Below are 25,985 nucleotides of genomic sequence, written 5' to 3'. Positions count from 1 at the left end.
GACAAAACATGCTCAACCATCTTTGTTTCATAAAATATAACAATGCCCGATTCCAGCTATTTGTTGATCAACAACAATCTTTTTCTGAAAAATCTTTTCTAAAAATTCCCTAATATTTATCCAGATTGGTTACAAACTTCAAACCACTTACACCAGTCAAAGTAATTAACATTCAGTCCAATGTCATAAGTTCAAATCCAAGTCCAAGGGAATCTTTTGACAGCCAAGTATTTGTCCTAAACACAATATTCAATTAAACTATAAACACAATTATATACAAACTTCTTAATTATATTTTGTACAAATAAAGCTCATGGCTTTCTTTGAAATCCGTGTAACGGGCTTCCAACCAACACATCCAAATCAAATGACCTTAGTGTACTAGATTTAAAGAGATCCCTCGGGTTTACTTGCCCGAACCTCAAAGGCCACAGATTAGCTTTATTTGCTATTATTAAGTTCATGACTTTCTATGGAACCCATGTAACAAATTTTCAACTCAATCAGTCCCAAACAATTTAGCTTTAGGCGATTAGATGTAAAACACCCCTCAGAGTTTACTTGTTCGAATCCCAAAGGTCACAGATTAACTTAATAATAGTTTTTCTTTTTTTTTTCTTTTTTTTTTAAGTAACACAAATACAAATAACTAAGTTAACACATAACACTCTTATTAATTTATTTATTTATTTGGCCAATTTCTTTATATTTTCGTCCTTGACTTTTCTATTGTGGGACATCTCACGGTCTATTACCGTGAGGACTTCTAAGACATTTTTTAGGGGACTAAAGGTTAACATGCAAAGACCCGTAAGTATAGTTGAAAGTTATGTCCCCAAGCATGGTATATAAAAGGGAATGAGTAGAAAGGACTTTTTAGAGCGCTGGAAGGCTCGGGACATTGAAATTTTGCATTCTTTTTTTTTTATTTGGCATTTTAAGTTCAATTGAGCATTACTACTCATAAGACCGGTCGTATGTCCCAAAGAATCAACTCATACCTACTGTTATGCTCCAATGTTGACAATCTTCTCACTTTCTGTTTTGCACAAGTAGCTTCGGGAGGTGTGTTCGTGTGCGATTAACTTGCTTTTAGATTTTCAATAAAAAGAGCAAGTCTAATCTCAAGGCACATGACTCATTTACCAGCTCAACTGTTTCGAAAAGATTCGGTTGCTTGGGATTGGATCAATTGTTTTTTTTTTTCAAAGAATGCAATGCAAAAATTTGGATGCAAACAAAATGCAAAGAAAATAATAAAAATTAGAATAGAAAGAAAATCTTTTTGGTTTTTGAAAAATTTTCTATGCAGAAAAATGAACAAGAAAATAAAAATTAATGCAATATGTACAAAATTAATGCAACCTACATGCAACGGAATTTATGCATGGATGGATACCCCTCCCCAAGCTTAAAATATAGCATCGTCCTCGATGCTTGGAGAGAGGCATAGCCGGCCTATTGAGAGTCGGATGGTGGAGGATGGTAGCTGGGTTGGGAATGGGTCCAAAACAGTCACAGATGCATACCAGTTGAATTTTTAAGCAAAATATGAACGACTTAAGATATGGAAAGAATTTACCAAATCGTTCTTGGAGCCTTGCAATTATGGTGAGAACCTCCTCTTCATCCTCCCCAAGCTATCCGTGAAGTATTTTTGGAGCCGGAGATTCATTTTCTAGGCATAAAAAATAAGTTTAAAACCATTTGGGACATAAAAAAAATTGAAATTTACCAAAGACTAAAATTTTTTAAAAGAAAGGAAACAAATAACCCCGGGTTGCCTCCCGGTTAGCTGCCCTTGTTTTAAGTCGTTGGCTCGACTTGGCCCCTGAATGTGCTTTGTTCTAAGTAGGTGGGCCTTTACAACACATTAACCTTCTCTCCACTTCCTTCAATTGAAAACTTATCTTCTACCTGGCTTTTTTTTTTTTTTTTTTTGAAAGCACCTGCTCACAAAATGCTTGGCATAAACAATTAGTAACACCGTGTCCCCGGCAACGGCGCCAATTTGTTAGGCGTGTCAAACCCAACAAATAAAGGGTACAAATGACTCCTTAAACACTACTACTATGCACTAAAAACGTAGTACAAGGTAAGTAGGGTCGATCCACAGAGACACGGGACAAGTGTTTATACCTTTTTGCGTAAGGTACAAAAATGGTCACAGAATGGGGGGAATTTATAAGCAATGATTTAAACTATAGAATAAAGCAATAAGTAAATGATTGATTAAGTGAAATAAGTTCAAGATTTGTAAGTACTCCAACTCTATGCAAGACAAATTAGCAATGTGATTCCATGGATGACAAGATATTTGTTTAATTCTATCTAAGTTGGTACTTGAAAGTGTTAACAAGCTCTAACACTTCCCATTCACCACAATAATTAACCAAAACAAGCTCTTTGATTAATCCTAACCTTACTAACCTAATCTAAACAAGCTCTTAGAATTAGATTGAAAGGTTGCTTTAAACTTTATGTGAATGTTCCCAACAACACTCAATACTCCTCACAAGCTCGGGAGTGTAAAAGTGTGTGAAAAGATTTACACTAAATTCATTCAATAGAAATCAAATTAGTGCTTGTTACCTAGTCCAATTTACAAAACAATTACGGATTTTGCAATTGGATAACTTGAATGATCTAACCCTAATTCAAATGGCCAATAAGAATCACAATTAGAATCAAACATTCGATTGAGACAAAATCAAATTCACTAGATAGAAAATTGAAAGCAAACATCAAGTCATATGATTGAAATCACAACTAAGAAGTCAAGACATGAAGTTGGAGAAGCTAGGGTTCTAGCCAATCATGGCTAGAACAAGATCACAAATCTAGAAAATGAAATTAAAGTTCTTACAAAATGAAATCAAATGTTCCCAAGTGTTAATCAACTTCAAAATCCTCAAGAAAATCGTTTTCTCTGCTCCAAAAGTCGACCCCCTCTTAAAAAAATTGGTTTTCCCCTTTAAGAATGGTGAAAAACTGCTTTAAAACCCGCATTTACGTTTACACGGCCCGCGTAAATTAACATTGTCGTTTACGCGCCCGCGTAAACGCAAAAATACACTGTGCAGAAATCTACGTTTACACGGCCGTGTAAACGCAAGGCTTCCATTTACACGGCCGTGTAAACGTCTGTAAAGCCAAAATCTTCATTTCTTTGATATCTTGCTCCTCGGTGCTCCGCAAGTCCTGAAATTTTGTCCGCAACTTTTATTTACCTCCTCCAACAATATCCTACCTCCAAAAGTCCCTGAAATATCACAAAAGTATTTGAATGAAATTGCCTCATGAAAAATCCCGAAAAACATGCAAAATGCATGAGTTTAAGCCTATATGCAATGTACTTTTATGAAATAAAGCTACAAAATGGGTACATGAAATGCACCTAACATTAGGCCATTACATGAGTGGTTGTAAGACTGTGAGAGGACCACATCATTCATATGGTTGAGTTAGATTATTGTCTGAGTTGGGCCTGGTGTGATATAAGACTACGATTTGGACCATAACATTCGCTTGATGTGAAATGGACTTTTTGTTGTTCGTGTGTTGGTTGGTTAAGCCGTCCTTTGTGTGGATGGTAAGGCTGTTGGATCAATGTTGAAAAATAGGCTAGGATAGCCTTTTACGAACAAACTCTTGTTTGGAGTCTCTTTGTGTGGCCCTGTAAGAGTCCTTAGCTTCAAGAGTCGACTTGGAATTCTGTATTCCAGTTTTACTAATAGGACATCGTGGAACATGGAAGATATCGGACAGATCGATTTGAAAATTTCCTGGTAAGCAGGAGTTGATATTTGTTGGTGTAGATCCAAAGTTTGGGACTCATGTTGGGAGTCGCCATCATATTCGAGTGCAACGTTTCTAAAATCGACAGATGGTTATGAATTTTGTTTTGAGTTGTCAAAAGGTCAATGTTGGATAAAGGAAGGTTTGGTCGACTCAAATTGTATATTATGGTCATCATTATTGCGGTTCGAGTGGTTCTGTCCATCTGGAAGTCAGGCATAGTAAGACGTTTTAGATTTCGGGAAAAGTAGCTATTCCTTTCTCTTTTGTTGGCTAGCTGTGGCGTGTTGATGTTCGTTTCTATGTCAGGATGAACGTTTTTCTGCTAGGCTTGATTCGGTAGTGGTGTCGAAAGGTGGTCGTTTATGTGAGGTGATTTTGCAGTTCTGTATTGGATTCCGGTGGTACTGGCAGTCTAGAACCGTGAAATAAAGTATGTTTTAAGGATAGATTTCGATCGATCTAAAATTCGAATTTCGGGCTGTGTACTACTATGCTAAATCTTAGAAAAACCATAACTTCCTCATACGAAGTCAGATTTGGACGTTCTTTTTATGCACGCTCTTCGTTTAAAGTATACTACGACTTTCGTTTAGATCGCTAAGGCTAAAAAATAATTTATCAAAAATTCACTTTTTACGATATGTGGTGCCGTGTCGGTTTAGTTGTAAAACTTCGACGGCTCATAACTTCTTCGTTACAACTCGCATTTCAGCGTTCTTTATATGTACGGAACCCTTGTGAAATATACTATAACTTAGTTAAGACCATTTATTCTATATTATCTTCTATAAAAAAAAGTCATTTTTGACGCTTATTGTCTCTAAATTGACTAACCCGAATCTGCGGGCGTTACATTAACATATGATACTAATGGGTCACACTAACAACAACTTGATATAATTGATTATTTATTAGAAATTGGTTTTAATAAATATTCAATAAACTCTTATAATTAAATTTGAAATTATTTATTTCTAGGAAATAATAATTTTCATTAGCAAGTAACATATTATATATCATATGGTATGATTTAAGTCATGTACATTATTTTAAACTAGAAAGACTTTCGTCTTTTTTCCAAAAGTCAAAGTTTATATTTTATAAAAGAGTTTACAAAATTTATAAACTTTATGTCCTTTTTTATAAAAGACGGGAGGGACAAAAGACATGTACTTTTGATTAGTTTAATAAAAAGTAAGGTATGGCTTGAAGCATGGGGAGACACTTAAGTATAGGGAACATAATGTTCTTAAAGCATTGAGAACTTTGGGTAATGTTTTAACTTTAAGAAAGGCTTGCACTCTTTTCCTTCCTGTAATCATAAAAAAACATAATATGCATGGTGTATGCATATTCTCTCGTATTTTTGTTCATCTTTAGAAAGAATACTTGAATTTATACTCTCTTGAAGTTCATACTTTGGTTATAAACTTCAAGCTTAAGAGTTAAGAGTTTTCTTACAAGACTAGCATCTTATATAAAGTTGACAACTTGTTGGTTTCTCTAAATTCATCATTCTTCAATAACTTCCAATCCTCCTAAGAGGTCCCAAAGAACTATAAAGGTTGTTACTTCTTCATCTTCTTCTTTGGTTGGTGTTTGTTTTCTTTCCAATCTTTGCAAAATGATCCTTGGTGGGTTTAACTTGTTTATGTTATTCAAAAAATATTAAGTCTTCCGTTGCTAAATCTCTTGTTTTTTAAACTAGTTTTTGAGAAAAAAACCCAACATGATCAGTAGTTGGCTTTTGAGACTCAGAGGCATAGATTATGTGAGGCCCTAATTCTCACGCTCCCGAGGGTTTGGATGATTTTTTGGTCTATTGTGATGCCTCTATTTCAGGATTGGGGGTTGTTCTTATGTAGAGGGGTCATCTGATTGCTTATGAGTCGTGACAATTGAAGCCTCATCAGGTGAATTACTCTATGCATGATTTGGAGTTGGGGGCAATAGTTTATTGCCCTTCAGATTTGGAGGCATTATTTGTATGGGGTTAGGAGTACTATCTACACCGAACATAAGAGTTTGAGGTACTTTATGGATCATCCGAATCTGAATATGCGGCAACGGAGATGGTTGGATGTGGTAAATGACTATGATTGTGAGATCTTGTACCACCATGGGAAAGCCAATGTGGTAGACGATGCTTTGAACCGTAAGGGAGGGATGATCCTATCATGGATATTTGTTTGACGATGGTTATTACTTCGCCGTTGTTGGATTTAATAAAAAAGGCTTAGGTGGAGGGATTGAAAAAGGAGAATTGGAAGGGTGAACGAATCAAGGGGAAGATTCCTTTATTTGTTAGAGATATTCGGGGTTTGTTGAATCAGTGTGGTAGAGTTTGGGTTCCGACTATTGGTGGGGTGAGACAGACAGTTTTGGAAGAGGCATATAAGTCAAAAATTTTGATCCATCCGGGGCCACAAAGATGTATAGCGATCTGAAGTTGAGTTATTGGTGGCCCTGTATGAAAAGGGAAATTACATGGTTTTTTCGAGTGGTGCCTGACTTGCAAGAAAGTCAAGGCCGAGGAGGTTACCATGGACTTCATCACAAAGCTGCCAAGGATGACACATGGAGTTGATTCTATTTGGGTCATTGTTGATAGATTGACGAAGAGTGCACATTTCATCCCTATTGCCGAGATTATATCTGCTGAGAATGTAGCTGACATCTATATTCGGGAGGTGGTGGTCCTGCATGGAGTGGCAGTTATAGTGGTTTCAGACCAGGATGTTCGTTTCACTTCCAGGTTTTGGAGGAAGTTTCATGAGGAGTTGGGCACTGAGTTGCATTTTAGTACAACATACCACCCCCAGACTGATGGTCAGAGTGAGCAAACGATTCAGACGCTCGAAGATATGATCCTGACATGTATTTTATATGTTCGAGGGAGTTGGGATACTTACCCCCTACTGGATGAGTTCTCCTACAACAATAGTTATCACTCCAGTATTAACCGACCACCTTTTCAGATGTTGTATGGGAGGAGGTGCAGGACCCCGGTTTGCTGGGGAGAGGTCGGGAATCGGGTCATGGGGAGTACTGAAGTGGTATTAAAGACCACTGAGTTGATCTAGCAAGTCTATGGCAGATTGCGAGTCACGTAGAGCCGACATAAGAGTTATGCAGACTGTCGGCGTTCTGACCTCGAGTTTCAAGTGGGGGACTTGTTTCTTTTGAAGGTGTGACCTTGGAATGGTGTCATCCAATTTCAGAAGCTTGGGCCCCTAATTTATTTTTCCTTTCAGGAATTCCGCCCGAGTGGGCAAGGTTGCATATCAACTTGATTTACCCGACGATATCAGTCAAATACACAACACCTTCCACATAACTCAGCTTCGGAAGTGTGTGGTCGATGATTCTGAAGTTGTTCCATTGGATGACATTCAGGTTGATGATCGCCTGAATTATGTGGAGATACCAATCACAATTCTCGACTGAAAGATGAAGACCCTGCACAACAAGTAGATGAATTTAGTGAAGGTACAGTAAAAGCATCAGAAAGGTTCTGAATGGACTTGGGAAACTAAGGCCGAGATGAAGGACCAATAACCTGATATATTCAGGGCTTAGGACTTTGAGGACGAAGTTAGATTGAAGTGGGGGAGAGTGGTAACATCCAGTTTTCAGGTACATAACTTTGAGGTTTATTTTTAGCATTTGGATGTAGTCACGACGTGAGCAATGCTTCTCACACCGTGAGTTAAAGTTGACTTTTTGACCTTTATCCCGTGAGTCTCACGACGTGAGCCCTTGTTGCACATGATGCGAGAGGGACCCGATGGTAAAAACCCTAAATTTTTGGTATTTAATGAAATCTGAGGGCTGGGGTTGTTCACCCTCAGCCTTCCTCACACTCTAAGCCTTCAGAAACCCTGCTATCAACCATTTTGAAGCTATTTTTCATTTTGTCGCACTATCTAGTTTGAAGAAGGAGAAAAGAAGAGGAAAAGAAGTGTCTTAGTGGTGAAGTTTGCAAAGTAGCACCATCATCTGCATATCTTCATGTTGTTGGACCTTTGTAAGTGCGAAAGGTTCAAACTTTATTACATCTTATGGGTAGATCTTGGTTTTTGTCCATATTTCTTCATGTTTAGCATGCTTGAGTTAAGAAAACCCATAAAGTTAACAACTTTATGGATTCCAAGGGCTCCTTGATCATCATATTGTCTAGATCTGGAAGTTGGTGAGGTATAAGAGCCATGCATGAAAGTTTGATTCTTATTTTCCCACTTTTTGACGTAGATGGGTTAGGTCATGCATGGTGCAAGAATAACCATAAATCAAACATTTTTATGGACCTTAGGGGTCCCTTTTAACTTCTGAATGAGATGAATTCAATGGCTTAACGGAATAAGGACTTAGAACCATGACTTTTAGCTTCAGACAGAAATCACGACGTGAGACATAAGGTTCTCACGACGTGAGAATGGGGAAACACGTGACTGATTTGTCTGAGTCTGGAGCGAGTCATTGGATTTGGACCAGGTCGATTCTCAGGACGTACCAAGGAAGGATCACGACGTGAGACCTTATATTTGGGTTTTGTCCAATCGATTTGATACGGTTGACTTTTGGCTTTGACCAAGATTTTGGCAAAGTTTGACTTAGGGGTATTTTGAGTATTTTGATCGACAATCTGAGTTTTGGCCACTGTTATTTGTAAAGGTGACCGATAGAGTTAGTTTCTGAGCAGCGAGTTATTTCAGCCATTATCCGTCTGTGAGGTGAGTTTTTCTCACTGTATACATGGGTCGAAGGCACCAATATTGGCCTATTATTGTGTATTTAGGATGATGGCTACTATGTGGCTTATGTGTGTGGTATACTGGGTTGAAATACATCCCAGGGGGGCCCACTATTGTATGTTCGGGTTAAATTAGACCATAGGGAGGGGCCCACTATTGTATGTTTTAGTTGAAAGATAACCCATATCGGGGCCCATATGTATTGTCGAGTTGAAATACACCCCAAGGTGAAGCCGTAGGGCGGGGACCATATATGTATGCTTGGTTGGAAATAGCCCAAGGCTTAGCCCAGTTGTATGTTTTGATATGTGGTACTTTGGGGAACCCATTAAGCTTAGTGCTTACGGTTTATGTTTATGGTCTCAGGTACTTCTGATTTGAAAGGGAAGGGACCGACGTGATGGCACAACATTATCCCATCTTGATTTCCGCATTCTGAATAATTGTACTATGATGTTTTGGATATTATGATTTGGTATTGGATTATGAAATAATTAATGAATGAATAGATAGTCTTTGATCAATGAAAAATTTTATCACTGTTTTTGGCCTGTTACACACACACACACACACACACACACACACACACACACACACATATATATATATATATATATATATATATATATATATATATATTGTAACGCTTGTTCCATGTATCATTTATTTTTCAAGTTGTTAGGGTTTTGCAATAGGACTCAACGAGTTCGGGAGCCGGAACTCGACGAGTAGAGACCAATTTGGATGCAGGACTTAGGGTCTACTCGACGAGTTGGAAGGTCCCAACTCGACAAGTAGACACTGTAAAGGAAAACCCTAATTTTCAGAGGTTTGAACCCTATTTAAGGACCTTATGGATCATTTTTTGGCCTCCCTCATCGTACTAACTATCCAGAGAGAAACCCTAGCCGTGCTTTAGTGCTTTCTTGAGTGTTTGTGAGCCTTGGAGAGTGAATCTTGTTCTTTTTGGAAGGAAACGTGAAGATTGAATAGATTGAAGTGAGAAAAGGGCCATAAATCTGGCATCTACTCTGTTAACGCAACCATATTGAGGTATAAAGTTGCTACCTAGATCTTTATTTTCTTACATCTCACTTTTGGTGCATAATGGTGTAAATCTCGGATTTGGACTTGTCATGGGGATATGGTTCCAGATCTAGACACGTCTACGCCTCCATGGACATAAAGTTGCTCACTTTATCTAGTCTAAGCCCTTATCCATTCCCTAAACCTTGTATGAGACTTAGTTTAAGTGTTTTAGCCTCTTGGGGCCTTGCACGCACATAAAATTTGCAAATTTACATGATATTTCAGTCCTTAGGGACTGGATTTGTAGTTTGGGGTTTTTGGATTCGACTAGAAGGATTGAATATATTTACAGGGTAAAATCAGCGAGTTGATAGGATAACTCGACGAGTTGGATCTGGTTTTTCCTCTTTTCGGTAGGTGCAGTGAGCTTGATTAGGTGATAAGATAACTCGGCGAGTTAGTTAGGGCTTTCCCCAGTTTTCTGAACACTGAAGGAACTCGACGAGTTGCTAGATGCACTCGACGAGTTGGGTCAACACGCACTGTTGACCTTGACTTTGACCATGGTTGACCAAGTTTGACTTTGAGGATATTATTGGTATGTTTGGATTTTGACAAAGTAGTCATATGATAATCGTAGGAAGTTGAGTTGGAGCTGCGCGTTGGGACTTATCTGATCTTATCTTATCAGTTCATCATTTTTGAGAGGTTAGTCTTCTCACCATACCAATGGGTCTAAGGCACCAAGGCCAGCCCATGTTATGTTATGTGGATTATTGATTGATTATGCATTATGTTGGTATGACATTTGCATGAAAGACCCCGGGGGGTTCCCGTGACAATAAATTGAGACGATGTGGGGGTTCCCATGGCAGGAAGACGATGTGGGGGTTATCATGGCAGGTATTTAAGACCACGTGGGGGTTCCACTGGCATTAGGTATAAGACCTTGGAGGGTTTCCATGACATTCTTATATGTTGTATGCATGACTTATATGGTTTATGTAGCTTTTATAGCTAATATGGTGTTTGTGATTATGTGGATTGTGTGGGGTATGCTCTGAGGAAATCACTAAGCATTAGCTTACAATTTGTTGATTTGTTTCAGGTGCTTCTGAGCCTAAGGGCAATGGCAAGGCTTGATGGCCCGACAAGCACTCTCCGACATTTGATTTCATGGCACACTTTGATATTTTAAATAAAATGTTGATGTTATGGATTTGAAAACAATTGTCTTTGATATTTCACATTTTATGGGAATGTTTTGATTAATTAAAAATAAAAATTTTTTAAGGAAATTTGGGTTGTTACAAGTTGGTATCAGAGCCTTGGTTTGAGGGATTGGGCACACTTTCTGGTGTGTCAGGACTCAAACTAAGGAAATGGTAAAATTGTTTTCAAAAATAAAAAGTTAAAAACTTCTTGAAAAAGAAAAAGGGGAGAGTGCAATGCGCGTGATCGGACGAGCTCAAGTAAGTTGTTCCCCAATATGTTAGCCATGTTATATTGATATTTGGGTTATGATAGTCTAATGGATTATGCTATATGTATGCTTTAAAATTTGTATACGGTTAGGATCTTATAGCCTTAGAATAATTAATTTGGCCTTATTTCCTGTTCCTTGTCTGGTTGTGGTCCTAGGGTAGAGTCTATTATTCGAAAGTCTATTTGATCTTGTTCTGTGTATAATTTTCATGCATAATGCTACCTGTTATAATTGATTTGAGATTTGATTGATGGGACTGAGCAAATCTTAGGATAGCCTAGGGTTTGAGTTATACAGTAGTCCGTGAGATATGTTTTGTTCTTGACGAATTAGGGTTAGCAGGTGGAGCTTCGGGGAAGGTACAGGTAGTTGTGTAAGGTAGTATTGGGCCCATACTACTGAAAGCACAGGACATGTACCCGAACTACAGTTAGACCTGGAAACTCTAAGGAGAACCGGTATTGGAAGATCCCCTTTTTGGATATTTTAATCATTCTATCTTATGGTATTACAGATCAGGATGGCGGTGACACGGATGGGAGCAGGGAGATCAGGATCGGGATCTGGTTCGGGCGACGGTACAACGCCCATTGACGAGAGACTGTGCGAGATCATTGCAGCCAAGGTTACGAGGGGCATCCTTGATGCTACCCCAGTGATTTTTGGGACGGTCAAGGAAGGGATGATAGAGATTATGGAGGAGAGGCTCAGGTCATTCATGTTGGATTAGGTGTCTAAGCGCATAACTATAATTGGTATGTACTTGACCCGAGAGTAGCATGATCCATTTGGGTTGCACATCACCACGACAATTTGATAGGATGGACTTTTGAGAAGAGTTTATTTATGACTTATTAATATATTATAAGTTCTAATATATTACTATGAAATTATATGGTTTAATTAGTATTGATCAAGAATTAATTTGCAATTAATTTAGTGATCAAAAGAGACTAATTCAATGTACGGGGACTGATTAAGTAAATCAATGATTCTTACAGTGTGGGCCAATTGTTTTTTAGGATGGGCTAAACCAATATGGTAGTCCATGGAAGTTTAACCCATGGATCCTAAGTAATATGAAAGGTCATGGGCATTAGGGTTTGCATGGATGTAACCCTAATCTTGCAACACTATATACAAAGCCCATTAGCATCCAAAATCACACACTAGTGTTGTTGGAGATCATTGAGCTGATTTTGGTGTAAGATTATTCTATCAAAATTCATTTTTTGTCCAAGGTGTGTTGTGAACCATTTGAGGTGTCACACTTGGGGCACTAAGTTCTTAAAGGCCAAAACTACAAGCTACAAGAAAGAGGTAATTCTAAAACTCGTTTCTATGATGTTTATGTCAATTGTATGCTAGTTCTAGGCTTAATGCTTTCGAAACAATATTGAATGTATAATTAGAGAAAACATAGATCCAAAGCATTTAGGGTTGTATGTGTACCATAGGATGTTGTAGTATACAAAACCCAAAAATTCATAGACGAGATTGCGGCGGGCCAGGTCAGGGCCCGATCTCCCTCGTTACGGGAGTTCAAGGCATGCGGGGAGCCAGAGTTCTTCGGGGTCAGGGACCCCATAGTTAGCTGATGTTGGGTGGCAGACATGGAGACCGCCTAGCGCACGAGTTCTTGCCCTGATGCGGCAAAGGTGGGATTTGCTTCGTGTATGCTGAGGGGTCGAGCCCGGGATTGGTGCGGTGAGGTGACTAGCCAAGTCGGAGCAGCCGGTTGTGCTGAGATGACATGAGCAGATTTTGTCAGACGCTTTGATCTGGAGTTTTCACCACCTATTGAGGTGCAATGGATAGTGAGGGAGTTCCAGGAGCTCCAACAGACCACCGATACTATAGCGTAGATCACTGCCAAGTATGGGGAACGAGCATTGTTGATTCCACAGTATGCTACACATGAGGACATGAGGAGGACGAGGTATCATTCCATGCTGAGGGATGATATTCGAGGGTTTGTGAGCTTTACAGGGGGAAAAACCCTGAACGAGATGGTGGACAAGGCCCGTGAGCGGGATATAGAGTTGGATTTCCACACCCAACGGAAATCAGAGCAGGCACAGAAAGCAGTAGGTCAGGCTAAAAATCCTAAGAAATCGGATTCTTCTAGTAGGGGCCAGCAAGGTCGTGACCGGTGCGCCAAGTGTGGGAGATCTCATGGTGGATTTTGCCGGGGGATGGGCCTGGTATGTTATATGTGTGGTCAGTCGGGCCACATGAGCAGGGATTGCCCCAAGAAGGGCCTGATTTGTTTCTACTGCAACCAGACTGGCCATAAAAAGGCCGCTTCTCCGAGGTTGCAGGGAGGAGGAGGAGCAGTAGTGGCGCCCGCGCCCGCCACGATGAGGATCACTGATGGCCGCCCTGCCAAGGCGGATGCTCCAGCGGTGAAGAGACTTGCATTTCAGTTGACCACCGAGGAGGCCCGGGCAGCGCCAAACGTTGTGGCTGGTACGTATTTTATCTTCCTGCTTTATATTGATTTGCATTGCTTATGTGTATATTTGTGCTTATGTATAGGGACCTTTTTTGTTAATGGTATGTTGGCCCATGTTCTATTCGACTTGGGTGCTATCCAATCGTTTGTATCTCTTGCACTTAGCAAGAAGTTCCGGGATGCGCCGGGGACTTTGGATTCCCCGCTTGAGGTTAAGATTGTGGATGACCGCACCGTGAGTACTGCTAGGGTGTATTGGGATTGTGTCCTGAATGTGCTTGGGGAGAGGTTTCGTGTTGATCTAGTCCCGATAGCGTTGCGAGGGCTGAAGGTGATCGTCGGGATGGTCTGGTTGGGGGCCAATGGGGCCATGATAGATTGCGAGCGCCAGCGGGTGAGGGTTCAAACCCCAAGTGGGGGAGAACTGGTTATTCACGGAGAGAGGGCCTCGCAGGGGCCAACCCCCAGTTCAGTTGTGAGGGCTAGGAGACTTCTTCAGCAGGGTTTTTCGGGATTTTTGGCATATATCTCGGATACGAGGGTTGAGACCTCGACATATTTGGGCAGTGTACCGGTTGTACATGAGTTTCGGGATGTCTTTCCTGAGGAGTTACCTGGAGTGCCTTCGGAGAGGCAAGTGGAGTTTCACATTGATTTGGTGTCGGGTGCCGCTCCGATAGCCAAGGCACCGTACCGGCTAGATCCGCCCGAGATGGAGGAGCTATCTACGCAGCTTCAGGAGCTAATAGACCGAGGGTTTATTCGTCCGAGTAGTTCCCCGTGGGGAGAGCCGGTCCTGTTTGTAAAAAAGAAGGACGGGTCACACAGGATGTGTATTGATTATTGAGAGCTGAACAATATAATGGTGAAAAACCATTATCCGCTCACGAGGATCGATGATTTGTTTGATCAGCTGCAGGGTGAATCTTGGTTTTCCAAGAGTGATCTTCGGTCGGGGTACCATCAGATGAGGATTAGAGATGAGGATATAGCGAAGATAACTTTCAGGACATGGTACGGGCACTATGAGTTTGTGGTGATGCCATTTGGGCTCACCAATTCCCCAGCAATGTTTATGGATCTCATGAACAGGGTGTGTTGGCCGATGTTAGATCGGTCAGTGATCGTGTTTATCGATGATATCTTGGTCTATTCTAAGACCAAGGAGCAGAACGAGCAGCATCTGAGAAAGGTATTAGAGTCACTTAGGACGGAAAGGCTATACGCCAAGTTCTCAAAGTGTGAATTCTGGTTGAGAGAGGTGCAGTTTTTAGGAGACATCATCAACCAAGAGGGTATTTTGGTTGATCCAACCAAGATTGAGGCGGTGATACAGTGGGAAGTACCGAAGAATGCATCTGAGATTCGTAGCTTCTTGGGTTTAGCGGGGTACTATCGGAGATTCATATAGGATTTCTCCAAGATCGTTGTACCTTTGACCCGTTTGACCAAGAAGAATGTGACTTTTTGGTGGGGCCCGGACCAGCAGTTGGCTTTCGAGACCTTGAGACAGAGGTTATGTGAGGCGCCGATTTTAGCACTACCCGATAGGTTGGATGATTTGGTAGTGTATTATGATGCGTCTATCATGGGGTTAGGCGCTGTACTGATGCAGAGAGGACATGTGATCGCATACGCCTCGAGGCAGTTGAAGCCTCATGAGGCAAACTACCCCACTCATGACCTGGAATTGGGGGTGGTTGTGTTTGCCCTCAAGATTTGGAGGCATTACTTGTATAGAGTTTAATGCACCATCTTTACTGATCACAAGAGTTTGAAGTATTTGATGGGACAGCAGAACCTGAACATGCGGCATAAGAGGTGGTTGGATGTACTGAAAGATTATGATTTCGAGATCTTGTACCACCCAGGGAAGGCCATTATGGTGGCCGATTCTTTGAGCCGCAAAGCGGCAAGTGCACCGATCGGGAATGTTTGTTTGATGATGACAGTGATCTCTCCATTGCTGGATATGATCAAGAAAGCTCAGGTGGAGGGTGTGAAGAAAGAGAATTGGAAGATAGAGCGGATTTGGGGTCAATTTCCCTTGTTTGTTCGAGATAGTCGAGGTCTTCTGACATAGTGTGACCAGGTGTGGGTACGGGTAATTGGAGGTGTGAGGCAGAAGATCCTAGAGGAGGAACACAGATCCAAGTTCTTCATTCACCCGGGGACCACGAAGATGTATAGAGATCTGAGGTTGAGTTACTGGTGGCCCTGCATGAAGTGAGAGATTGCATGGTTCAGGGAGTGGTGCTTGACCTGCAGGAAGGTCAATGTCGAACATCAGAGGCCTAACGACAAGGTTCAGCCGTTACCCATTCCTATGTGGAAGTGGGAAGAGATCACCATGGACTTCATCACGAAGTTACCGAGAACGGTGAGGGGTGTGGATGCCATATGGGTTATTGTGGATAGATTGACGAAGAGTGCTCCCTTTATTCCAATCTCCGAGAGCATCTCCGCTGAGAAATTAGCGGATATTTATGTGCGAGAGGTGGTGGCGAGGCACGGGGTGCTAGTTTCGGTGGTTTCTGATTGGGATGTTCGATTTACATCAAGATTATGGAGGAAATTCCACGAGGAACTGGGCACTCAGTTACATTTTAGCACGACTTACCACCCCCAGACAGATGGCCAGAGTGAGACGACGATCCAGAAACTGGAGGATATGCTCCGGGCATGTGTATTGGATTTCGGAGGGAGTTGGGATATATACCTCCCACTAGCAGAGTTTTCATATAACAATAGTTATCATGCTAGTATCGACCGACCATCATTTGAGATGTTGTATGGTTGGAGGTGTAGGACCCCTGTTTGATTGGGTGAGGTAGGGCACTGAGTCATGCGGAGCACCGAGGTGGTGCTCAAGACTACTGAGTTGATTCAGCAGGTGTGTGACAGACTGCGAGATGCACAGAGCCGTCAGAAAAGCTATACTGACCGACACCGATCGGATCTTGAGTTTCAGGTGAAGGATTTCGTCTTGTTGAAGGTGTCACCATGGAAGGGTGTCATTAGCTTTCGGAAGAGGGGCATGCTAGGGCCCCGATATATCAGATCGTTCAGGATTACTGCCCGGGTAGGTAAGGTAGCCTATCGCTTGGATCTGTCAGGTGATCTTAGCAAGATACACAACACCTTCCACGTGTCCCAGCTTCGGAAGTGTGTCACAGACGAGGCCACGGGTGTTTCTATGGACGACATTCAGGTGGATGAGAGCTTGAACTACATTTAGAGGCCCATTGTGGTACTAGATAGGAAGACCAATGTCCTTCGTAACAAAGAAGTGAAGTTAGTGAAGGTGCAATGGCAGCGCCGAAGAGGCTCCGAATGGACATAGGAGTCGGAAGAGGAGATGTGAGATCACTACCCGGATTTGTTTGCGTCAGTGGACTTCGAGGACAAAGTCTAGTTCAAGTGGGGGAGATTTGTAACGCTTGTTCTAGGTATCATTTATTTTTCAAGTTTTTAGGGTTTTGCACTAGGACTCAACGAGTTGGGGAGCCCCAAGTCGATGAGTAGAGATGAATTTGGACGCGGGACTTAGGGTCTACTCGACGAGTTGGAAGGCCCCAACTCGGATAGTAGACATTGTAAAGGAAAACCCTAATTTCCAGGGGTTTGTACCCTATTTTAGGACTTATGGATCATTTGTGGCCTCCCTCATCATCCTAACTGTCCAGAGAGAAATCCTAGTCATGCTTTAGTGCTTTCTTGAGTGTGTGTGAGCCTTGGAGAGCGAATCTTGTGTTTTTTGGAAGGAGAATTGAAGATTGAAGAGATTGAAGTAAGAAGAGGGCCATAGATCTGACATTTACTCTGTTAAGGCAACCATCTTGAGGTATAAAGTTTCTACCTTGATCTTTATTTGCTTAGATCTCATCTTATGGAAGTATATTGTCACTTTTGGTGCATAATGGTGTTAATCTCGGATTTGGACTTGTCATGGGGATATGGTTCTAGATCAAGACACATCAAGGTCTCCATGGACATAAAGTTGCTCACTTTATCCAGTCTAAGCCCTTATCCATGCCCTAAACCTTGTATGAGACTTAGTTTAAGTGTTTTAGCCTCTCGAGGCCTTGCATGTATATAAATTTTGCAACTTTACATGGTATTTCAGTCCTTAGGGACTGGATCTGTAGTTTGGGGTTTTGGATTCGACTAGAAGGACTGAATATGTTAAGACAAGGGAAAACTCAACGAGTTGCCCTAGCAACTCGACGAGTTGGATAGGGTTTTCCAGTTTTCGGTCTGAAGGGTAAACTCGCCGAGTTAATAGGATAACTCGACGAGTTGGATGGCCTTTTCCCCGTTTTCGGTAGACGCAGTGAACTCGACGATTTGATAAGATAACTCAGCGAGTTGGTTAGGGCTTTCCCCAATTTTCTGAACACTGAAGGAACTCGACGAGTTGCTAGATGCACTCGACGAGTTGGGTCAACATGGATTGTTGACCTTGACTGTTGACCTTGTCTTTGACCATGGTTGACCAAGTTTGACTTTGAGGATATTATTGGTATGTTATGTTATGTGGGTCTAAGGCACCAAGGCCGGTCCGTGTTATGTTATGTGGATTATTGATTGATTATGCGTTATGTTGGTATAACATTTGCTTGAAAGACCCCGGGGGGGTCCCGTGGCAATAGATTGAGACCATGTAGGGGTTCCCAAGCCAGGAAGACCATGTGGGGTTCCCATGGCAGGTAATTAAGACCACATGGGGGTTCTAGTGTCATTAGGTATAAGACCTTGGAGGGTTTCCATGACATCCTTATATGTTGTATGCATGACTTATATGGTTTATGTAGCTTTTATAGCTAATATGGTTTTTGTGATTATGTGGATTGTGTGGGGTATGCTCTGAGGAAATCACTAAGCATTAGCTTACAATTTGTTGATTTGTTTCAGGTACTTCTGAGCCTAAGGCCAATGGCAAGGCTTGATGGCGCGACAAGCACTCTCCGACATTTGATTTGATGGGACACTTTGATATTTTAAATAAAATGTTGATGTTATGGATTTGAAAACAATTGTCTTTGATATTTCACATTTTATGGGAATGTTTTGAGTAATTAAAAATGAAACATTTTTAAGGAAATTTGGGTTGTTACATATATATATATATATATATATATATATATATATATATATATATATATACACACACACACACACGTGCCTTATAAATACATAATAAATAAAGATACAAATGGCCCAAGAAATGATGGAATAATGGAAACCAAAAATAGGCCTAGTAGTAATAGAAAAATATACATTTTTGCTATATTTTTAAGTTGTAGGTTCTTACTCACCCTTTGACCATATCAAAATCAAAATTATTCATAGGACAATATTATTAGAGTCTCAATGTTTGTCCTTATTGGAAGATCTTAGGTGGTTCTCTTATATATGTATCCTCTAAACATATGTAACCTATTGTATGCAATCAATTTAGAAGTATCGGTAAAATCTATGATGTGTCTTCATCTAGGAGTTGTCGTCACTCTAATCGTGTGAACTGCATAAAATATTATGTTCTTGTGTTTCGTTTGCATCATTAGTTTGGGTGATATCGTTACAATCCGTTTAAATTGTTAATCCTAATAATTGGTATCTAGATTATAGCTGAAGATGGGAATGTTAGGATTGATAAATTTGAAGGTCGCAATTTTATGTTATGGAGAATACATGTCGAAGATTACCTCTACTAGAAGAAGTTAGACAAACCCTTGGTCGAAATGAATTCAAAATCGATGAAGTCGGAGGACTGGAATCTACTAGATTGGTATGCCCTTGGCATGGTAAAATTATTGCTGAAAAAGAGTGTAGCTTACAATATTGTTAAGGAGAAGACTATGTATAAACTTGTTATACAACATGTATGAAAAAACCTCATGAGCAAATAAGGTGTTATTGGTCTGATAGTTGGTAACATGAAGTTAAAGGAAGGCAGCTTGGTTACAGATTATGTAAATGAATGTATTCTAATCATATCATGGCCGCTTTCGTTTGACATTAAACTCAAAGATGAATTCCAATAAATGCCATTGTTATCATTAATGTATGAGAGTTGGATTGGTGTTATAACAACACTTAGTAGTTCATATAGAGCTACTAAGTTGACATTTCAGGGCATTCAACATCTAATCCTTGGTAAAGATGTTTGCAAATGGAATAGGAAGTATCCAATAGTGTCTCGCGTACAAAACACATGGGAAGAAGAACCAACAAAGAAGGTGGTGGTGGTAGGGGAAGATCAAATTCGATGAAGTAAATTTAGTTAGAGACCATGAAGGATATTACATGTTGTAATTACAAGTAAAGTGGTCACTTCAGAAATCAATGCCCAAAATTCCTCAACATATATAGGGAAGTGAGAAATGAATGTGGCAACAAACTTTGGTGATGATGCACTTATATTTTGCGTCAATAATTCTATATAATCTTGGAACATGGATTTAGATGCATCATTTTATGTTACTCATTCTTGAAGTATAATGTAGAATTTTAGTCATTATAATAGAAACATTCGGTTGGCGAAAACAAAATCCTAGATATCACATGTATTAGGATGTTGTCCTTAAGAAGAATTTATAATGAACATATTGGAATTTGAAGAACACAAAGTATATTACAGATCACAAAAGAATGATGATATATGTAGGGAAACATGATGACGATGTTCACCATGTTACTTTTTGTGATCATCAGTGGAAGGTGATAATGGGAAACTTGTTTATTGATTAAAGGCAAAACATGGTGCACTTTACATGGTGGAGGTTTGTAAATACGAAGTAAATGATGCAATAGAAAAAAACAGGGGCATCTACTATGTGGCACCAATGACGGGTATAACAATGTGAAGAGAATGAAAATGTTATCCTTCAAAAGGAAGATTTCAAAATTAAGAACTGTGATAATGGCCTTATTTGAGCCATGAGTTCTTGGAAAACAAAAGAAAGCTACACTACTAGAAAAAAGGTTTTCCATGACAGACAATGTCTATCGTAAACGCCTATACATGACAGAAAAATGTATATCATTGAAAGTCATGTCATAAATGAAAATGACAAATATTTGCTTTGTCATAAAACTTATGACATATATTTATGACTTACAATTATGACAAACATACACAACATGCATTTTCGACATATATTTACGATTGATTTTGTACGTCATAATTCGTAACATTTTTGTAATTATTGACAGACATTTAGGACTGACAATTACAACATATTGTGTATATCATAAATTTGATATAAATTTTATGATATATATATATATATATATATATATATATATATATATATATATATATATATATATATATATTATATATATATATATATATATATATATATATATATATACACACACTAATAAAACTACAATACACATTTAATATCACATAATGCAAAATAAAAAAGATAATCCATTACGCAAACCATAATGCCAAATACAAAAGTATGTTCCAAATTCATCAAAACGTAATTGTTATATATATATATATATATATATATATATATATATATATATATATATATATATATAACTAATAATAAATTTTGCAACATAAGTAGTCCATTCTTCACACGCTTTATCGAGTTCGACGGTTGTATAATCTTTTTTTCCAAAACTAAGATAAAAATTAATATATTTGCAAAAAAAAAAAACAATTATAATATATTTATTTGAGTATAACATTGGCACGCTTTAGAGAACCAAAGTAATGAATGTCTAGTAGTCTACTAACATCCAATTTGAACTTGGCTTATTATTTTTACACTCCACTCTCTAAACACTCCATACTATACAAGCTATTTTGACTTCTTTAACCTTTTTAAAGGAATGTTTGACCAATTTTTACTGCCTTTTTTACTATACTTCAGAACAATTTTCAAGAAAATTATCCTCGTTTTCCATATTTAATTTTCTATTTTCCAAGATGAAAACACAAAAAACCATAACTAATTAATCTATACATTGTCTATAAGATTGTTTACTTAATCAGTAAACTTAATACGGTAAACTTAATACAAAAAATCAATAAACTTAATACAAACCGCTGGAAAACAAAACATGTTCGCCGGAAAATAGTTGTCGAAGTCGTTCGTCGGAAAACGGTAAGTTCTCTCTTTCCAACTTCGTATCTTCATTTATATGTTGTTCGCGAGTCTTCCATCTAATGGCGGTGGCGGTAGTAAAATCACCGGTTGTGTTGTTCGCCGGAGGCTGCAACAGAAAAAATCGGCTTGCTGGCAGTAGTGTTCCATCAAGAGAGAGACGGGAACGTGCTAAAAAACCGGATTGCTCCGACAGAAAAAAAAAAACGATGAAACGCATGATTGCATTTTGGCAAAATTCGGCCTTTTTCTCCTTCCTCGACTTTAGATAGACAAATCGAATTTCCAAATTGTCTTTGAAGTCTTTTGCCTCAAATTGTATGAGAACATGGTTGCCGGCGGAAAAGGAATTCGTTAAGCTATGTATATAATGATTTAAGTGTTAGGGTTTTTTTTTAATATATATACATGGAACAAATGGGTTATTATTGGACTAACTCATGGGCTGAATTTGGACTAAATTTTAGGTTATAATATTCCGAATTTTTTCTGGCTAGAAAATTCTATTAATTCCTAATCATTTATTTTTATTTTTTTTAAAAATAGATTATTAATAATATATATATTTTTTAATAAAATTTAGGTTATTAATCAGCATTTTTAATTTGTTTTTTTTTAATTTTTGCAGGAAAAAATGGAGAATATTTCGGAATTTTCAACCGACCAAGTATATCTCTAATCTTATTATTTACTTATGTGTAATTAATTAATGTATTTTATTGATTTTATTAACATGACTTTTTTTCTCAATTGTTAGGTCTTTAGATCTCGTGGAGATTTAATGACTTGGGTGCAAAATGTCGCACGTTCACAAGGTTATGTTATCGTCACTAAACGATCAAAGGCAATAACTAAGAACTTCATTTCTAAAATAGAACTTGGTTGTGATCGTGGTGGCATAGCCAGAAATAAAGATGCGCAAAGAAAAAAAATTAATTGTCCATTCGAATTGGTAGGAAAGTATTTGAAGGGACATGATGGTTGGAAGTTAAGGGTCGTACGTGACGAACACAATCACGAACCATCAATGTACATGGAGGGTCATCCTTTTGCAATGCGTTTGTCGGATAAAGAAGCTCGTTTGGTGCAAAGTTTGATAGAGTTGGATGTGAAACCACGAAATATTTTGCCAACTCTAAAAGCGCAAAATCAAAATAATGTGTCTTCATTGAGAACTATATATAATTTTGTCCAGAAGTTGGGGAGATCTCGGCGAGAAGGTAGAACCCCGATACAGAATGTTATGCACATTTTGCAAACTAAAGGGTACAACTTACAGTATCGTGTAAACACGATTACTAACGAGTTAGAAGATCTATTTTTTATTCATCCAACATCATTAAAGACGTGGCAAGCATTTCCGTATGTGGTGTTGATGGATGCTACATATAAAACAAACAAGTATAATCTTCCTTTTCTAGAAATTGTTGGTGTCACTTCTACAAACAAGACATTTTCCATAGCCTTTGCATTCATGCATAATGAAAAAACGAGCAACTATATATGGGCATTGACTTGTTTGAAATTGACGATTAACGATTCCTTTTGTCCTCGTGTTATCGTCACTGATAGAGACTTGGCATTGATGAAAGCATGCGGAGATGTTTTTCCACAAAGTAATCATTTACTTTGTAGGTGGCATATATTCAACGATATAACAAAGCATTGCAGACAACGAATCAAACCACAAAAGACTTGGAATTCTTTTCATCTAAAGTGGACGAAATTAGTCGAATCTCCAACACTAAATGCATACATGCAAAATTATGCAGACCTTCAAACATTATTGTTCGAACATGCAGGTATTATTCTTATATTTGTTGAAGTCTTAATTTGATTAACAATTATTATTATATCATTCAAACTAATTTGTTTTTTCTTCTTCACATTTTAGATGTTTTTGATTATCTTTATACTGTTTGGTTGGGGAAGTATGCTGAAAGATTTGTATCGTTGTGGACTGACAAACATGTCAATTTTGGAAATTCAACAACAAACAGAGTCGAGAGCCAACACGCCAAGCTGAAAAAACACCTGGAATCTGCGAAATGTGATTTGGACAAATTCATACATGTTATTGAAAAAGTTGTACAATCACAAGAAACCGTTATCAAAGAAACTTTCACACGTTGCATAATCACTTATATGCCAAGGTTTAAGGATCGGATATTCGAAGTACTACGAAAACGTGTTTCAATGCATGTTATGGATAAAATCTTGGAAGAGCTTCATCGGTCAAAAAGATTTGTACCAACTCCTGAGAATTGTGGATGTCAATTGCGGACATGTTTTGGATTACCATGTGCTCACGAACTTGTGATGTATGTCGGTACAGGTATGTTTAATATATTGGATTAAATTGACATTTTTATAATTATAAACACTTTATGATATTTTGTCTGTTTGACTATAGGTTCACCTATTCCATTAGATTCGATTGATGATTTTTGTAGAAAGCTTGATTTGACGCCTTCTATATCTGTGGGATATGGTGATCTTCATGTTGATCATCGTATGCAAAGGTTTAAAGAAATATACAACAATCAACCAGATCATATCAAATACAACTATTTAAGGAGAATGGAGGAGATAACAGATCCATCAACAAATTTGATCAATGAACCTTCGGTTAAGAAAAATAACCGTGGACGCCCAAAAATAAAGCGTGTCCAACATTAAAGTCAAGCACCTCACAGATACAGTTGTTCAGACTTAAACCAGGAGCCACCATGGTATAGTTCATCCTTCATGGACTTGAACGATGATCCGGCCAGACATAGTTCATTCGTCATGGGTTCGTACGAGGAACCAATAGGCCAATGTTCATACAACATAAACTTAAACGAGGAACCAATAGGTCAATGTTCATACAACATAGACTTAAACGAGGAACCAATAGGGCAGTGTTCATACCAGACAGACATGAACGAGGATCTGATAGGCCAATGTTCATACAAGATTAACTTAAACGAGGAACCACCATTGGGACATAATTCATTGTTGGATGAACTTTCATCTATATTTCATCCATACATCACACATATACAAAATGTATTGGGTGATGGAAATTGTGGTTTTCGATCAGTAGCCGTTTGTCTTGGATATGGTGAAGATCAGTGGCTTTACATTCGTCAACAATTGTTAGACGAGTTATTGAGTTCATATGACGACTATACAAGAGTTTTCGTTGGATGCGATGAAGTAGTTACTTCACTGTCTTTCTTTACGAAGAATGAGTCAGCACCAACAGAACATTGGATGCTTATGCCTGAGACAGGCATCTTGATAGCCAACAGGTTTGGTGTGATCGTTCAGTTTTTGACCACTGAAGGCCCCGTAACTTTTTTTCCTCTTTGGAGAGGTCCTAGAGAGTTTCAAAATCTTCGGGTCCTTACATTTGCACTTGTGTACACCAATCATTATGTGATGGTACAATTGGAAGGAGAGTACCCAATGCCTCCCATTGCGGCATTGTGGATCCGCAATAAAGCCCTGTCAGCAACCGAATGGCAAACTATGTATAAGTCACGGCTAGAATTTTATAAGCATCTGAAACCTACTGAAAGATCTTTTATGACTATAAATGATTAGTTGTTGCTTATTTTTGTATCAAATTTTTGCTATGTAATATTTGAAATTTAAAAGAAAAAAAAGATTGGTGAGGATTTGTTTAGAATATATTTTTTTTGAAATTTATATCGTTATTATCTTATTTATCTTATAAATCGTATGAATAAATGGTCCAATTTTTTTTAAAAAATAGTTGTATTAACATATGTAAATCACAATAATAAGTTAAAGACTAAAACATGTTACTGTAAAAAAATACGACGTACATAGAAAAAAAAAGTCATATTTGTTACTATTTATTTATAAACTATTATTTAAATAATAATAAGATTAATAGAAATCGTTAATTGTAAGAAATAACTAATAATTGAAAAATAAAGTTAATAAAATTAATTGGTCTGTGATTAGAACCATATCTCATTTACGTCAAAGTACGAACACATATTGCTTCGATTCCAATTTCAAACCATATATATATATATATATATATATATATATATATATATATATATATATATATGGTCGATAATAACTTGATCAAGTTACCATGAATTTTAAAAGTTTGTGCAAATAATTGAAAAATAAATAAAATTAATAAAATGATTATATAATAATAAGATAATAAATAGTAAAAGTTAGTAAAATATTAGGTAACATAATAACCTATATAGATTAAAGTGTATTAGACTATATTAGAGTGGAGTGTCCACATCAACACTCTTTGAACTTACTTGTGTTTCCTATGTTTTGGGCTACAA

The 25,985-nt window shown here is 38.4% G+C and overlaps 1 protein-coding gene across 1 annotated transcript; it reads left to right on the top strand.

Annotated features, from left to right (window-relative positions):
* Window positions 1–21,719: 21,719 nt before the first annotated feature.
* Window positions 21,720–24,336, top strand: LOC145127552 (PKS-NRPS hybrid synthetase cheA-like). Its single transcript, XM_079062730.1, has 5 exons — window positions 21,720–21,881; window positions 22,286–22,324; window positions 22,415–23,459; window positions 23,552–23,992; window positions 24,071–24,336. The coding sequence occupies exons 1-5, from the start codon at window positions 21,720–21,722 to the stop codon at window positions 24,334–24,336; spliced, it is 1,953 nt and encodes a 650-aa protein (XP_078918856.1).
* The last annotated feature ends 1,649 nt before the right edge of the window (window positions 24,337–25,985 follow it).

Source organism: Lactuca virosa, chromosome 7, assembly GCF_052849685.1.
Source record: "Lactuca virosa cultivar CGN04683 chromosome 7, Lactuca_virosa_CGN04683_v6, whole genome shotgun sequence".
NCBI lineage: Eukaryota > Viridiplantae > Streptophyta > Magnoliopsida > Asterales > Asteraceae > Lactuca > Lactuca virosa.
This window is presented reverse-complemented; position numbering and strand designations above follow the sequence as displayed.

Coding starts and splice junctions, on each gene's coding strand:
- LOC145127552 (XM_079062730.1), top strand. CDS start 21,720: ATGGCGGTGGCGGTAGTAAAATCACCGGTTGTGTTGTTCGCCGGAGGC. Junction 23,460..23,551: donor ATTATTGTTCGAACATGCAG/GTATTATTCTTA, acceptor TTCACATTTTAG/ATGTTTTTGATTATCTTTAT. Junction 23,993..24,070: donor TGTGATGTATGTCGGTACAG/GTATGTTTAATA, acceptor GTTTGACTATAG/GTTCACCTATTCCATTAGAT.